The sequence below is a fragment of the Phocoena sinus genome, chromosome 9, assembly GCF_008692025.1.
Source record: "Phocoena sinus isolate mPhoSin1 chromosome 9, mPhoSin1.pri, whole genome shotgun sequence".
In the NCBI taxonomy this organism is placed as follows: Eukaryota; Metazoa; Chordata; class Mammalia; order Artiodactyla; family Phocoenidae; genus Phocoena; species Phocoena sinus.
Window position 1 is genome coordinate 86,719,748 of NC_045771.1, and position 18,028 is coordinate 86,737,775.

The following is an 18,028-nucleotide window of genomic DNA, read 5'->3' on the forward strand; positions in this document are numbered from 1 at the left end:
TCTTTGTTTACCCCAGTCCTGTCAAACTCCTGCAGTCAAATCCCGTTAGCCTTCAAAGTCTGATTCTCTAGGAATTCCTCCTCCCGTTGCCAGACCCCCAGGTTGGGAAGCCTGACGTGGAGCTCAGAACCTTCACTCCAGTGGGTGGACTTATGTGGTATAAGTGTTCTCCAGTTTCTGAGTCGCCCACCCAGTGGTTATGGGATTTGATTTTATCATGATTGCGCCCCTCCTACCGTCTCATTGCGGCTTCTCCTTTGTCTTTGGATGTGGGGTATCTTTTTTGATGAGTTCCAGTGCCTTCCTGTCGATGATTGTTCATCAGTTAGTTGTCACTGTGTGTTGTATAATTCTTAAAGTGATTTACAAATATGTGCTATTCTGGGGTCAAAAGAAAGCCTGGAACTCTCTTAAGGTAAAACATTTACTTACTAAAGAGTTGTGCAGTGTGCATTCTTTGGGATGCATTCTCTAATCCTTATGAGATCCTTGATTCTGAGTTTCGTGCTCTACCCATATATGGCAAATTGGATAGGTGGTGAATACCTTAGATAAGATATTTCTGGGAATAAGTTGACTTCTCTGTTAAGTTTTAGACTGGGTTCATCAACTTAGATATGAAACCTCACCATTGTATATCAAGCCATTTTTAAGACCAAAAATGCATGTGGTACAATTTAGATGATTAGAGATAAAGTATGTTGTCAGCCAAATGATTGTTGTTTGTCATTGTCTGCATGGTAGGGAAGGTGGTATTACTGGGTTCACTTTATTTTAGTCAAACTGGAAATGTAAAGCATAATAAAAATAAGTTCATTTGGTATCAAAATAAACTACCGGGCTTCCCTGGTGGCGCAGTGGTTGAGAGTCCGCCTGCCGATGCAGGGGACTCGGGTTCGTGCCCCGGTCTGGGAGGATCCCACGTGCCGCGGAGCGGCTGGGCCCGTGGGCCATGGCCGCTGGGCCTGCGCGTCCGGAGCCTGTGCTCCGCAAGCGGGAGAGGCCACAACAGTGAGAGGGCTGTGTACTGCAAAAAAAATAAAAATAAAAAAAAATAAACTACCAAGTCAGAAGAGAGTTCTCGGCTTGTTTGTAGGCTGGAGACATACATTTAATGGTATTGTGATTTATAATGGAAAACGGGTTCATTTGTTGGAAAAGATGTTGAAATGGGACCAAGCCCACAGGATGCCACTTTTAAGAGCTAGAGACAGTATTTTCTCTCCAAACGGGTAAAAAAATCTAGTCTTTTGATATGACTCATAGAAATAACTTACTTTTAGAACACACTTAAGTTTTGGTTTTCTCCAGGTTTACAGCATATGGATTTGTCAGTCATGTAGATGTGCTTCCGGATGACATGGAAGAAATTTGGTAACAGAATGAAGAATGCTGTAGGTTTATGGCTGTCTACTTAAAAATACTTTGACAGGTAGTTAATGTAGGAACTCCCTTCAGATCGTTTGTGCTTTTATGGTGTTTTTGTTTCTCCATTTTGTTAAAGTGTAAGATCCTGGGAGAGTGTAATAAGTAGACATCAGCTTTGTTTGTTAACGTTTCCCAAAAAAAAGGAAGATCAGGTTTTGTTCCCATTCACCTGAAAACTTTATTTGTTAAGGACAGATTGTAAATGTTAGACTTTGCAGGCTACATACGGTTTCCGTTGTTTATTCTGTTTTGTTTTGTTTCTTTATAACCCTTTAAAAGTGTAGAAGTCAGGCTTCCCTGGTGGCGCAGTGGTTGGGGGTCCGCCTGCCAATGCAGGGGACACGGGTTCATGCCCCAGTCCGGGAAGATCCCACATGCCGCAGAGCGGCTAGGTCTGTGAGCCATAGCCGCTGAGGCTGCACGTCCGGAGCCTGTGCTCCGCAATGGGAGAGGCCACAACAGTGAGAGGCCTGCGTACCGCCAAAAAAAAAAAAAAAAAAAAAAAAGGCATAGAAGCCATTCTTAGCTCTTAGGCCATAAAAACAGGCGTCAGGCCAGATTTGGCCTGTGGGCCATAGTTTGCTGATTCCTAGACTAGAGATCAAAGTACAGACCCTAGTCTTAGAGCATGTGAATTCTGTTTGTAATGCCTGGGTTTTTTTTTTTTTTTTAGTTTTTGTTTTCATGTTTATTTTGGTCATATACGAAACACTGAACCACAGCCAAATCTTACCCTGAGGAAACTCTTCCCAGTAATGAAGAAAAAAGATTTGTGCACCTAAAAGTGTAATCATGTAAAATTTAAGAAACAGTACAGCCATAGAAGGTATAAGATGCCAAGTAAAAACACAAAAACCTGTTCAACATCACTAGCCATTGGTATGGTACAAATTAGAACCAGAATGAGATGCTACTACATACCTATTAGAATGACTAAAATAAGAAATACTGATAATATCAAATGCTGGCAAGGATGTGGAGAGATTGGATCTCTTCTGCATTGGTGTTGGGCATGGAAAATAATATAGCCACTCCAGAATTCAGCCTGGCATTTTGTTAAAAAGAAAGTACCATATGACCCAACAATTACATTCCTGGGCATTTATCTTGGAGAAATGAAACTTAGTGTTCACATAAAAACCTGTACATAAGTATTCATAGCTTTATTTATAATAGCCAAAAAATGGAAATGACTAAAATATACTTCTACCGGTAAATGGTTACACAAACTGGTATGTCCATACAGTGGAGTAGTATTCAACAGTGAAAAAGAACAGTCTATTAATACACACAACTTGGATAGAAGTTAGGGGCATTACGCTGAGCGAAAATAGCCAGTCTCAAAATATTGCATACTGTATGATTACATTTATCTAATGTTCTTGAAGTGACATTATTATGGATATGGAGAACAGACAAGTTGTTGCAAAAAGTTAAGAAAGGAGAGGGAAGATAAAACTATAAAGAGATATCACATAGAACTTTCTTTGTGATGATAAAACAATTCTGTATCTTGATTATAATGATGGTTATGTGAATCTATACATGTGATAAAATCTCATAAAAGTATACACAAAAACATGTAAAAGAGTGAGTGCATGTAAAAAATGGTGAAGCCTGAGTAAGCTCTGTAGTCTAATTAATTGTATGCCAAACAATTACCTATTTTTGATAATGCATGATGGTTATTATGTCAACATTGGAGAAACTGGGTAATGGGTGCACAGGACCTCTTTGTACTATTTTTACAACTTCTTTTGAGTCTTTAATTATTTCCCAACAAGAAATAACAGAGAGCATGATGTAGGGAGGGGAAAAAAGATGGGAAGAGGGAGAAAGCGAGAAACATAGAAACAGTGAGGGCTTCTAGACTAGAAGTAGAATAAAAAGGACTGAATTACCCTTCTACTTAAACCAACAACAACAAAAATTTTTAAATAGACAAAATACATGAAAAAACAGTTTCTAAGATACTGTACATCAGGCAATGAAAGAAAGTGATCACTAAGAGCTGGGAAGCAAGCAAAATGAGTCCCTGCTTACTCCCTCGAGAGAGTCTTCAGGCTGTAGTACATGGAGAAGGGACTAATGTAGAGCCCAGCAGACTCCTTGAATTGAGGAAACCATAAGGAGAGTCCACAGAGGTTGATAGATAGAGTTTATAAAGTACCAGAAGGAATAGAACCTAATACTCACACAATTCCAGGAAAAACGCCTATCCCACCTGCCAGACTGGAAAATACCATAACTCATGGAGCACTGGGTAGAGCACTTAGTAGTTGGAAAGAGCCCTAGACTGCGCAATCCTCCAGAACTGCCTAACAAATCATAAAACAAGAGATGAAAAGTTGAAATTGTTTCCAAGTACTTTAACTGCACAAAGCTTGAGATTTATAGAAATACAAAAATGCCTGGAACCCAACAAAATAAAATTCACCATGTCTGGCATCCAATCAAAGATTATCAGACATGCAAATAGGCAAGAAATCATGACCCAAAATGAAGTGAATATCAATCGAAACCTATACAGAAAAGACACAGATGTTAGAATTAGCAGAGAAGAAAAATAAAATAGTTATTATAACTGAATTCCACATGTTGAGATAAAGTTAAGTAAGGCATGGAAGATATAAAAAAGACCAAAATTGAATTTCTAGAAATGAAAACTACAATATCTGAGACGAAAAATACAGAGGATGTGATTAGACATAAAAGGATATTTCTTGGGCAAAACTGATTAATTGCATACTTGCTCAAAACCTAGTGTACTGTTGACTTTTTCATTATTCCAAATAATTGAGAGAAAATATAATGATGGGCAGCATTATAACTAGCTCAAAAATATTTGCTTGTAAAAATTTGTTGCTAAGATGTCCTGGGTTGCACTTTTGTCAAGGGAAGAACAGATAAAAAATGTTGAGATTAAAATATTTGGTTTTACGGGATTGTGTGTGGTGTTAGAGCTTTTGTTTGTGAAAAACGTGCATTAAAACTAAGACTTCAGGGGCTTCCCTGGTGGCGCAGTGGTTGGGAGTCTGCCTGCCGATGCAGGAGACACAGGTTCATGTCCCAGTCCGGGAGGATCCCATATGCCGCAGAGCGGCTGTGCCCGTGAGCCATGGCTGCTGGACCTGCACGTCCAGAGCCTGTGCTCCGCAACGGGAGAGGCCACAGCAGTGAGAGGCCGGCATACCACAAAAAAAATAATAAAAATAAATAAATAAATAAGATTTCAGAGTAGTTATTTAAATCCTTTTTCAAAAGTGTATAATTTATTTTCCTAGCCAGCTGGTAAGCTTTTTGAGGGCATTACCATGTCTTTTTACATGTTTTGAACCTCCCTAAAATACTTAGCCTGATGCTTCCCATAGTGGGTGGTCAGTAGTGTTTATAATGTAAAAGAGGGAATCCTCCAGCTGTGATGCACTGAAATTTAACCTGTTCCTAATAAGACAGCACCAGAATTATCCCTCAGAATGTAAGTAAACAAAGTCTGTTACAAGGTTTGGAGTGGGGAGTGGTGGGGTGGGGGGCAGGAAGAAGCTCACCTTAGCCAAGAGGCTTATTTTTAAACAAGGAACAGAAATTCTGCCAATTACTCCTTAGAGCCCTATCTTTGTCCATGGCTAGAGCTGATTAGATCAGGTGCATTTTGGGTTAAATAATGAGTAATGCTTATCAGCCAGGTATTTGGAAATCACTCAGTCAGTCAAACTTGGATATTTATATACTTGAGTAGATTTGGACATGGCAGATTTTGAGAGCAAATGCTAGAGTTTAAAAACATGTCCTGAGAAGAAACTTTTCTCTCACTTAAAGGAAGCCAATCCACACGGGGATAGGTTAGTCATTTCCCATTTCTTGTTCAAAAAAATATTGTCTGATTTTCATTGGTAAAGGGGATTAAATAAGGAACAAGGTTTCTGCAGCCCCAAGTTCCAATCTCTGTTACAAGATTTTTGTAGGAAGGAATTTATAAACTTTACAAATAAGAATTAGAATCTCCACAGATTCAACCCAAAGTACAGAGCTTTCAGTAAATTTCTTATTCGCAAGATAAAGCTATTTTCCAGCAACTTAAATGGAACTTTACAAACTGTCTTGCTTGTGAGTATTGTCCCTAAACTAAAATCACTTGTATGTTCATTTTGTTAGTAACAATAGTACTGTGCATGGTCTCCTCTGCTGCAGAAGGAAACGGGTAGATTTGGCTTCTCCTTCCGTAAGCAAGAAACTCATGATTGAGGAGGTAAAAGATCTTAGATATTTGGGAAGCCCTTACTATTGTTGATGCTTTACTATTGCTATTAAAATGTGTAAAAAATAATAGAACAACCAATATTCAGGATTACCAGTTCTTTCCTCTACGTTTATTTGAATTACTAGAAAAAGAAGTTCTGTACTATACAAAAACTATTGGTTGTAGATACCTTGAAATCCTGACCTGCTAAATGTGGTAAGGCACAAAAAGATGAACAGATTAAAATTGATAAAGTTGAACCCCTTAATGATGAAGATTGGGGAAAAAGAGAAGCTTCTAATACAGGGATTACTAGTTGGAATGAGAGAGATTTTAAGCAGTTTACTGAGAAGTGGGTATGATGATACTGAAAATACAGCAAGAGAAGTGGAAGGAAAAAGAAACTCTAGAGGAAGTCATTGAATATGCTGCTGTCTTTTGGGAAAGATCCAGTGAAGATGTAGATAGACAAGATTATGGCTCAGATTAAAAGGGAGAGACAAGAATTCACAGGAGAATTTGTATCACACAAAATCACTTGACACAAAGATTGAATGGTACAAAGCACCTTTTCAGCAGCTGGGAACATGATATGATACTAACAAAGGAGAAAACTGTCCTAGAGAAGAGAGTTGTTTCCTGATTTGTGTGCTTGGATTCAACAAAGAAAATGTATATGATGAATTGAGCCAGTGTATTCACAACATTCATCACTTCAGATTTGACTGGTCTCTTAAGTTCAGAATTGCAGTGGATCTCCAGAGGAGGTGTAGCATCTTAACTACCTTGATTGAAAGAAAAAACAGAACTAGAAGACTAGAGATGGGAAACAAACCAGGTGAGCTCAATGATTGCCATAGCCTATTACCTTGAGAGTGTTTCCAGGCTGCAGGGCAGGGATGGGTAACATAGGCAGAGCCCAACAGACTCACCAAGTGGAGTAGACCAAGGCTGCTAGAGTTAACAAGAGAAAGTTCCAGAGCAAACAGAGGTACACAGGGTGCCCATGACTGTTCAGCAAAGTACGGATCAGCATCTGTGTGAGGAAACCACCTGATACATGCTACAATATGAATGAACCTCATAATAATTATGCTGAAATAACCTAGATATTTTTAAAAAGACTACGTATTGTATATTTTGTGTGACTCCATTTATTAAAATCTTAGAAAATGCAACTAATCCAAGTGACACAAAGTAGATTAGTAATTATCGAAGGATTGGTGGGGGTCGGGGGGGTTGTAGAGGTGACAGGCCGGGTGGGGCATGAGGGAAAGATTACAAAGGGGCACAAGGAAACTTAGGAGTGATGGATATGTTCATTATCTTGATTGAGGAGATGGTTTTGCAGACTTTTATATATGTAAAAACTTATTACATTACATACTTTAAATACATGTATTATTTTGTCAATTGCACTTAAATAAAGCTCTTTTTAAAACCTGCATCCAAAAAAAATACAAACAAAAAACAGAGTAGTTTCCCTTTCAGAGTTGTTCTGAGGAAAAGAAAGGAGAGAACAAGCCCAAGTAACCTATTTGCAACTCTCTTCCAACTCAGGTTGTCTTTACTAAGATTTTTGCAGTTCAAAAGTGTTTTTCAGTTTTAGAGATGTAGTGTTAGGGTCTATGTAGTCAAATATTGCTCTTGTCAATCAAGATATAACTTTATGCAATTTTGTGTTTCAGGCCTCCTGAATCAAGCAAGCAAACATGAAAAATGGATTAAGGCTGATGCTCCAAAAGGCACTGTAAGCTTTAGAAGCCAAAGCTGGTTTCAGTCCCTGAAACTGCAGGACTGAGAATGGTTTGAGTTATGTTTCTAAATTTTAACAACGATTAGTAGATCTGTGACTACAAAAACTCAAATACCACTGTTTGTATAAATGTTGAAAACAATAAATTGGGATTTCTTGGGGCAGCCTTTTCAAAATTTGTACTTAGCTATTAGTTTTCTTCTGTAACAAATTACCACAAACTTATTGACTTAAAATAATACCTGTTTGCCCTGGGATCTCCTGGACCCCGACTCCACCCAGCAGTAACCCAGCACTAGCCCCAGGGCCTCCCAGGGTTCTGCCATCAACCATCAACCAGTGGCCAGCAGCATCTGCACAAGGCAGGACCTGGCAACCAAGCAGACCAGGGGCCAACCTAGCCTATCAGACCACCTACATAGTCAGCCTGCCAAAACAGAAAGACCCACACAACCCTCATAGGAGGAACCCCTAGAGCATATAACTGTTGAGAGGAGAGTGTACTGCTGGAACACAAAAGGTCACTTCTTCAAGGTTGGGAAACATAACCAACCTACCAGGTACATAAAAATAAAAACAACTAGTTAGGCAAAATGAGGCAACAGAGGAACATATTCCAAACAAAGGATTAAGATAAAACACCAGAAAAAGAACTAAGTGAAGTGGAGATATGCAATCTAACCAAGAAAGAGTTCAGGAGTGTGATTGTACAGATGATGAAAGAACTTGGGAAACAAATGGATGCACAGAGTGAGACATTAGAAGTTTTTAACAAAGAGTTAGAAAATAGAACAACGGAACAGAGATGAAGAATACAATAACTGAAATGAAAAATACACTAGAGGGAATCAATAGTAGACTAAATGATACAGGGAAATGGATTAGTGAGCTGGAAGACAGAGTAGTGGAAATCAGTGATGCTGAAGGAAAAAAAAAATGAAAAGAAATGAGGACAGTTTAGGAGACTTCTGGGATATCGAGCTCACTAATATTTGCATTATAGGATTCCCAGAAGGAGAAGAGAAAGAGAAAGGGGCTGAGAACATAATTGAAGACATAATAGCTGAAAACTTCCCTAACCTGGGAAGGGGAAACAGACATCTAAGTCCAGGAAGTGCAGTGAGCACCATACAGGATTAACCTAAAGAGGCAGACACCAAGACACATTGTAACTAAAATAGCAAAAATTAAACATAAAAGAGAATATTAAAAGCAGCAAGGGAAAAGCAACATGTTACATAAAAGGGAACTCCCATAAGGCTATCACCTGACTTTTCAACAGAAACTCTTCAGGCCAGAGCAGCATGGCATATGATATATTTGAAGTGATGAAAGGGAAAAAACAAAAACCAATAATACTCTGCAAGGCTCTCATTCAGATTTGATGAAGAGATAAAAAGCTTTACAGAGAAGCAAAAGCCAAGAGTTCAGCATCACCAAATCGGCTTTAAAGAAATGTTAAAGGAACTTCTGTAAGCAAAAAAGGACACAAGAAACATGAAAATCATGAAAGGAGAAAGCTCATTGGTAAAGGCAAACATATAGTAAAGATAGGAAATCATTCATGCACAAAGCTAGTAGGAAGGTTGAAAGACAAAAGTAGTAAAATTGTCTATATCCACAATAAGTAGTTAAGGGATACACAAGACAATTATATGTAAAAAATGATATAAAAAACTAATCATGAGGGTAGGAGAGTACAAATTCTGCGTTGTTAAAATGCATTGGAAATTAAGAGATCAGCAACTTCAAACAATCGTGTATATATAGATTGCTATATGTAAATCTCATGGTAACCACAAACCAAAAATCTATAAAATATACACATGCAAAAAAGAAAAAGGAATCCAAACATAACACTAAAGGTAGTCATCAAATCACAAAAGAAGGAACAAAAAAGACATACAAAAACAACCCCAAAACAGTGAACAATATGGCAATAAGAATATACATATCAATAATTACTTTAAGTATAAATGGATTAAATGCTCCAATCAAAAGACATAGAGTGACTGAATGGATTCAAAAATAAGACTCATATATATGCTGCCTACAGGTGACTCACTTCAGATCTAAAGACACACACAGACTGAAAGTGAGAGGATAGAAAAAGGTATTCCATGCAAAGGGAAGTCAAAAGAAAGCCAGGGTAGCAATATTTATATCAGATGAAATAGACTTTAAAACAAAGACTGTAAGAAAAGACAAAGAAGGACATTGCATAATGATCAAGGGATCAATCCAAAGAGAAGATACAACAATTATATATGCACCCAGCATAAGCAAAGCTAAACACACAAAGCAAATATTACCAGACATACGGGGAGCAATGAACAGTAACACAATAGTAATAGGGAATTTAATACCCCATTTACATCAATGGACAGATCATCCAGACAAAAAATCAATAAGGAAACACAGACCTTAAATGACACACTAACAAGATGGAACTTATATAAACATTCCATCAGAAAGCAGCAGAATACACATTCTTTTCAAGTGCACATGGAACATTCTCCAGGATAGATAACATGCTAGGTCAGAAAACAAGCCTTGGTAAATTTAAGAAAATTGAAATTATGTCAAGGATCTTTTCTGACCACAGTGCTGTGAGACTAGAAATCAACTACAAGAAAAAATAAAAACCTGCAAAAAATATAAACATGTGGAGGCTAAACAATATGCTACTAAACAACCAATAGATCACTGGTGAAATCAAAGAAGAGATAAAAGAATACCTGGAGACAAATGAAAACAAAAACACAACAATCTAGAATCTCCGGGATGCAGCAAAAGCAGTTCTCAGAGCACAGTTTATAGCAATACAAACCTGCCTCAGGAAACAAGAAAAATCTCCAACACACAACCTAACATTACACCTAAAGGAACGAGAAAAAGAAAAACAAACAAAACCCAAAATTAGTCAAAGGAAAGAAATCATAAAGGTCAGAGCAGAAATAAATGAAATAGACTCTTAAAAAGAAAAGATCAGAGAAGCTAAGAGCTGGTGCTTTGAAAAACTAAAGAAAATTGATAAACCTTTAGCCAGATTCATGAAGAAAAAAAGGATCCAAATCAGTAAAATCAGAAATGAAAAAGGGGAAGTTACAATTGATGCCATGGAAATACAGAGGATCATAAGAGACTACTAGAAACAACTATGTGTCAATAAAATGGACAATGTTGAAGAAATGGGCAAATCCTAGAAATGTACAATCTTCCAAGAGTGAACCAGCAAGAAGCAGAAAATATGAACAGACCAATTAGAAATAATGAAATTGAATTAGTAATAAAAAAAACCCTTCCAACAAACAAAAGTCCATGACCTGATGGCTTCACAGATGAATTCTGCCAAACATTTAGAGAAGAGTTAACACTTACGCTTATTATACTATTCCAAAAAATTGAAGAGGAAGGAACACTTCCAAACTGATTCTACATGGCCAGCATCACCCTGATACCAAAAGTAGACAAAGATATCTCACACATACACAAATTACAGGCAATTATCACTGATGAACATTGATGTAAAAATCCTCAATAAAACATTAGTAAACCGAATCCAGCAATACATCAAAAGGATCATATACCATGATCAAGTGGGATTTATCCTAGGGATGCAAGAATTTTTCAATATCCACAAATCAATCAGTGTGATACGCCACATTAATGAAGAATAAAAACCATATGATCATCCCAATAGATGCAGAAAAAGCTTTTGACAAAATTCAGCATCCATTTGTGATTAAAAACTCTCCAGAAAGTGGGCCTAGAGGGAACACACCTCAACATAATAAAGGCCATATATGACAAACCAATGCTAACATCATACTTAGTGGTGAAAAGCTGAAAGCATTTCCTCTAAGATCAGTAACAAGACAAGGATGCCCATTCTTGCCACTTTTATTCTGCATAGTTTTGGAAGTCCTAGCCACAGCAGTCAGACAAGAAAAAGAAATAAATGGAATCCAAATTGGAAAGGAAGAAGAAAAACTGTACTGTTTGCAGATGACATACTATACATAGAAAATCCTGAAGATACCACCAAAAACTACTAGAGCTCATCACTAAATTTGTGAAGTTGCAGGATACAAAATTAATACACAGAAATCTGTTGTGTCTCTATACGCTAACAATGAACTATCAAAAAGAGAAATTAAGAAAACAATCCCATTTACCATCACATCAAAAAGAATAAAATACCTAGGAATAAACCTACCTAAGTAGGTAGAAGACCTGTACTTGGAAAACTATAAGACACTTACGAAAGAAATTGAAGGCAATCCAAACAGATGGAAAGGTATGCTGTGTTCATGGATTGGAAGAATTAATATTGTAAAATGACCATACTAGCCAAGGCAATCTACAGATTCAATGCAATCTATATCAAAATACCAAGGGCATCTTTTTCACACAACTAAAATAATTATTCCTGAAATTTGTGTGGAAACACAGAAGACCCTGAATAACTAAAAAAATCTTCAGAAAGAAGAACAGAGCTGGAGGAATCATGCTCCCTGTCTTCAGACTATACTGTAAAGCTACAGTTATCAAAACAGTGTGGAATTGGCACAAAAAGAGATATGTAGATCAGTGGAACAGAATAGAGACCCAGGAAATAAATCCACACACTTACAGTCAATTAATCTATGACAAAGGAGGCAAGAATATATTACAGTGAAAAAAAGTCTTTTCAATAAGTGGTGCTGGGAAAACTGGACAGCTACATGTAAAAGACTAGAATTAGAATATTCTCTAAAACCATATGCAAAAACAAACTCAAAATGGATTAAAGATCTAAATGTAATACCAGAAAGCAAAACTTGTAGAAGAAAGCATAGGCGGAACACTCTTTGACATAAATTATAGCAATATTTTGGGAGATCTGTCTCCTAAAGCAAAGGAAATAAAAGCAAAGATAAACAAATGGAACCTAATTAAATTTAAAAGCTTTAGCACAGCAAAGGAAATCATCGACAAAAAGGCAACCTACTGAATGGGAGAAAATATTTGCAAATGATATGACCCATAGAGGTTTATATCCAAAATATACAACAGCTTTTACAACTCAACATCAAAAAAATAAGAAAAAAGAAACCTGATTAAAAAATGGGCAGAAGACCCAAATAGATATTTTTCTAAACAAGTCATACAGATGGGCACAGGCACTTGAAAAGATGCTCAACATCATTAATAATCAGAGAAATTCAAATTAAAACCCCAATGAGATATCACCTCACATTTGTCAAAATGGCTATCATTGTAAAAGATCACAAAAAATGTTGGCAAGGATGTGGAGAAAAGGCAAACTTCTTACACTTGGTGAGAATGTAAATTGGTGCAGCCACCATGGAAAACAGTATGGAGGTTTATGAAAAAAACAAAAAATAGGACTAACATGACCCAGCAGTTCCACTCCTGGGTATTTATCTGAAAAAAACAAAAATACTAATTTAAAAAGATACATGCATCCCAGTAGTCATAGCATTATTTATAATTGGTAAAATATGGAAGCAACCTAAGTGTTCATTAACAGATGAATGGATAAAGAAGATGTGGTACGTACACATACACACACACACACACACACACACACACACACACACACAGGAATACTACTCAGCCATGAAAAAGAATGAAATTTTGCCATTTGCAGCAACATGGATGGACCTAGAGGGTATTATGCTAAGTGAAATAAGTCAGAGAAAGACAGATACTGTATGATATCACTTGTATGTGGAATGTAAAAAATAAAACAAACTAGTGAATATAACAAAAAAGAAGCAGACTCATAGAGAACACACATCAGTGGTTACCAATGGGGAGAGGGAAGTGGGGAGGGGCAGGATAGGGGTAGGGGATTACGAGGTACAAACTACTATATATAAAATAAGCTACAAGGATATATAGTACAACACAGGAGATATAGCCAATATTTTATAATAACTATAAATGGAACATAACCTTTAAAAATTGTCAATCACTATGTTGTACACCTGAAACTTATATAATATTGTATATCAACTATACCTCATTAAAATTTTTTGAAAAATAAAATCAGTTGTAAAGCTGAAAAAACTAATACTGACACCTATTTATCAGCTCATAGTTCTGTAGGTCGAGCTCAGCATGGTTAGATTCTCTGCTCGGGTTATCCACAAGGCTGGACTTAAGGTGTTGTCCAGGCTGAGCTCTCATCTAGATGATCTGAGGAATAGTCTACTTCCAGGTTCATTTGTATTGTTGGCAAAATGCAGTTCCTTGTGACTGTGTGACTGAAATCTCTTGTTTCCATGCTGGCTGTCAGTTGGCAATCACTCTAAATTTCTAGAGGCCACCTGCATCTCTTTTATATGGCCTTCTCTTCAGGCCAGCACTAATGCAATCAGTCCTTGTCATGCTGTGAATATCTGAGCTCTTTTTCTGCAGCCACCTTGGGATAACTCTGCTTTTAAAGAGCTCAGAGGATTAGGTCAGGCCTACTCAGGATAATCTTTGTTTTGCCATATAATGTAACAGTCATGGAGTGATATCTCATCATATTCATAGTTTCCACTTATACTCAAGAGGAAGACATTTTACAAAAATATAGGTAATAGGGGGCAGCTATTTTGAAATTCTTTGTACCAGAGCTCTTGTGTAACATGTTTTCTACTGAGTATTGTGCTTACTATGACAACAGTATAGCTTTAAGCTGTGAATAAAACACATCACAAATATGATGCAGTTGCTACTGATTCTTATTTTTTGTATGTAATTTAAGACATAATGCATTGCGGGGAGGGGGCATTCAGCTACTTTATAGCCTGGTGTATGAAGACAGATTTTCACTTTTACAATGGCATACTATATAAAGTTATTTTATGAATTCTCTTTATTTCAAACCTTACATGTTTATTCCTGGAACATTTAAATTATACAACACTGAATAGGCCTATCTACTGAACTGTATTTCTTATGCTTAGGATAAATCAGTTCTTAAGCTCCGATTTTCTAATAAACCTTTCCAAATATGACTTGTAATAGTCTCTTTTTGTTAATATTTTATTTGGAGTTCTGTCTTTAACTTCTTATTTATAAAACAAAAAGTCAGCTTTGCGGGGTGTCTCAAAGTCACTTTTTAGTTCACCCTTCATGAAATCAAAATCTGTATGAGTTTGGACAACACTTACATGTTAGTATGTTTGATGTGGTTGTGGTGTGTGTGTGTTAAATTATTAAGTAGAGGAAACTGGGAAGCAATGAGGCAATTTTTATAATCTTTTTCACCTTATGCAATTATATAAATACTTTCATGACTAAAAATAAAGTTTATGAAGTTTGTCAACAACAGCCAGAAAGGTCATGAGCATAAACAGCAGTCAACTGTATTTAAAATTATTAAAGGAATGGTACATCTTTGGATAACATAGTCAAGTCCAAACAGAAAGGAAATGTGACATATTTTACTCTCTTGAACACAGACCTATATATTTCAAATGCTTAAGATCTGAAGACCTAAGTAATATTTTGGATACCTTGAGTACTTTGCACTGAGAACTTAAAGATTTCACCACCTGTTCTCTCTACTCCTTGGTCCCCTTTCATAGCCCACTTTTTCTAACACCTACCCTTTTTCTTTCATTTCTGTAACTATAAAATGTGTCTCCTCATAATTAACAAATGTGTCTCCTCTTCTTGTTTAAAAGAAGACCTTACTCAAAGAGTTTTTGGAGCAGACTTTGACAGTTAAATACCCTGCCTGGTTTCTAGAGAACATAATGGGGTATGTTTCTCCTTAACCCTGGTCTTCCCCATGCACGTGTTTTTCCTTTAGAAAGCAGTTGCCTTCTGTATAGGTCTCTCCAGTTGTGTGCTTGTGACAGTTAGGGGTCAGAAGCCAATTTATATGCAGCTTCCAGAATCTCCAAATTTAGTTAAAAATCACCCTCTGGAACAGTCATCTTATGTCTGTTGGGTTAGGTCTTAAAATTTCCTACTCGACTGATTCCCCTGTCTACTTCCAGGGACCATTCTACAGCTAAATACTACGTACTTCAAAAACTTTCAAAACCAACTTAAGAAAGGGGAGAATTACTAAAAGCATTTAGCTGATATCAGAATACCCTCTAATAATACCTTGTAAAATACCTTTTAAAAAAATAAGACCGTTAAAAACTTTTCAAAATAACTTTCATATCTTTTACCTTAAGTTTTATCCTTACTTCACATTTGTGGGGTACAAAAGACAGTAACCCCATTTAAGAGATGAGTAATGGAGGAAATAGAAAGGTTAAAAGACTGATCTAATATTACCAACATTGTTTGTGGCAGTCAGAACAGATTTCTTCCTTTCCCGGACTCTATAAACATCAGTGTTACGTAGTATCAAATAATGATACACTAGCATGTGATCATTTGAATTCTGTTAAAATCCAAAGGGAGTTATCTTTTACCAGAATGGTAAAAATTCATAGATTAAAACTTTTAAAAATTAATCTGTAGATACACAATCAGTAACCCGTATCTCCTAGCATAAAATTGGGAGCTTTTTTGATATACCATAGTTTGAAAAATTCTTCCATAGTGCAAATTTGATTAAAAGATCTTTCTGTTTTTTAAGGAGCCTCCATACTGTTCCATAGTGGCTGTACCAATTTACATTTCCACCAACCGTATAGTAGGGTTCCCTCTCTCCACTCCCTCCCCAGCATTTATGACTGTAGCCATTCTGATCAGAGTGAGGTAATACCTCATTATAATTTTGATTTGCATTTCTCTAATATTTAGTGATGTTGAGCATTTTTTCATGTGCCTGTTGGCCATCTGTATGTCTGTATTTTTGGAGAAATGTCTATTTAGATCTTCTGCCCATATTTGGATTGGGTTGTTTGGGTTTTTTTGATACTGAGCTATATGAGCTGTTTGTATATGTTGTAAATTAATCCCTTGTCTGTTGCATCATTTGCAAATATTTTCTCCCATTCTGTAGGTTGTTTTTTCATTTTGTTTAAGGTCTCCTTTGCTGTGCAAAAGCTTTTAAGTTTAATTAGGTCCCATTTGTTTATTTTTGATTTTATTTCCATTACTCTAGGAGATGGATCCAAAAAGATATTTCTGCAATTTATGTCAGAGTGTTCTGCCTATGTTTTCCTCTAGGAGATTTATAGTATTTGGTCTTACATTTAGGTCTTTAATCTACTTTGAGTTTATTTTTGTATATGGTGTTAGAGAATGTTATAATCTCTTTCTTTTATATATAGCTGTCCAGTTTTCCCAGCACCACTTATTGAGGAGACTCTTTTCTCCATTGTATCTTCTTGTCTCCTTTGTCATAGATTAATTGACCATAGGTGTGTGTGTTTATTTCTGGGCTTTCTATTCTCTTCCATTGACCTATATTTCTGTTTTTGTGCCAGTACCATACTTTCTTGATTACTGTAGCTTTGTAGTATAGTCTGAAGTCAGAGAGTCTCATTCCTCCTGCTCTGCTTTTCTTTCTCAAGATTGCTTTGGCTATTCAGGATCTATTGTGTTTCCATACAAATTAAAAATTTATTTTTGTTCTAGTTCTGTGGAAAGTGCCATTGGTAAATTGATAGGGATTGCACTGAATCTGTAGATTGCTTTGGGTAGTATAGTCATTTTAAAAAATATTGATTCTTCCAATTCAAGAACACGTTATATCTTTCCATCTGTTTGTGTCATCTTCAATTTCTTTCATATGATCCAGAAATCCCACTCCTGGGCATATATCCAGAAAAAACTATAATTCGAAAAGATACTTGCACCCCAATGTTCATTGAAGCACTATTTGCAATAACCAAGACATGGAAGCAACCTAAGTGTCCATCAGCAGATGAATGGAGAAAGAAGATGTGGGGTGTGTGTGTGTGTGTGTGTGTGTGTGTGTGTGTGTGTGTAAAGTGGAATATTAGTCTTAAAAATAATGAAGTAATACCATTTGCAGCAACAAGAATGAACCTAGAGATTATCACATTAAGTGAAGTAAGCTAGACAAGGACAAATATCATATGACATCTCTTATACATGGAATCTAAAAAAAGAAAAGATACAAATGAACTTATTTACAAAACAAGACCCACAGACATAGAAAGCAAACTTATGGTTACCAAAGGGGAAAGGTGGTAGGGGGAGAGATAAATTAGGAGTCTGGGATAAACATGTACTGACTACTATATGTAAAATATATATAGATCCTTGAAGTCATTGCCCTTACTCAAACTCTTACTGATTTATATAGCCTTCTGCTTTCTTTTCTAAAGAGAAGCTTCTAAATTCCTTGTCAATAACATCACATTTCTCAGGATTGTTTCGTACAACTGTAACCTTAAATTTGATAATCTCATCAAAACTATTGGTTTGATTAAGGTAAATTTAAGTGGAAAATTTACATAGTAGCAGTGCTTGATTTGGCTTTTTAAAATCATGATTATTACACAGAGGAACTTATAGATGTATTTAGAAACATTTGTAGCTGGAATAAGAATCTGGAGATGATTTGCTGTTTGTTTACACAGTTAAGATCCAGCTAGTAAAAATACTTGGACGAAATGAAGTTGCCAAGTTCTACATTTTTTGTTCTTCCTGCTTGAGGCTGAAGG

The 18,028-nt window shown here is 36.4% G+C and overlaps 1 protein-coding gene across 5 annotated transcripts in view; it reads left to right on the forward strand.

The window, feature by feature from the left end:
• FAM185A (family with sequence similarity 185 member A) overlaps positions 1-8,566 on the forward strand; it is a 67,881-nt gene extending 59,315 nt beyond the window's left edge. For 3 of the 5 annotated variants that reach the window (XM_032642711.1, XM_032642714.1, XM_032642715.1), the window contains one exon: positions 7,357-8,566. In XM_032642711.1, the coding sequence (XP_032498602.1) occupies positions 7,357-7,469 (113 nt within the window). In that variant the 3' untranslated portion in view covers positions 7,470-8,566. Of the gene's footprint in view, positions 1-6,411 lie in introns of all 5 variants that reach the window. The other 2 variants (XR_004351390.1, XM_032642713.1) reach the window with 2 other exon arrangements.
• The last annotated feature ends 9,462 nt before the right edge of the window (positions 8,567-18,028 follow it).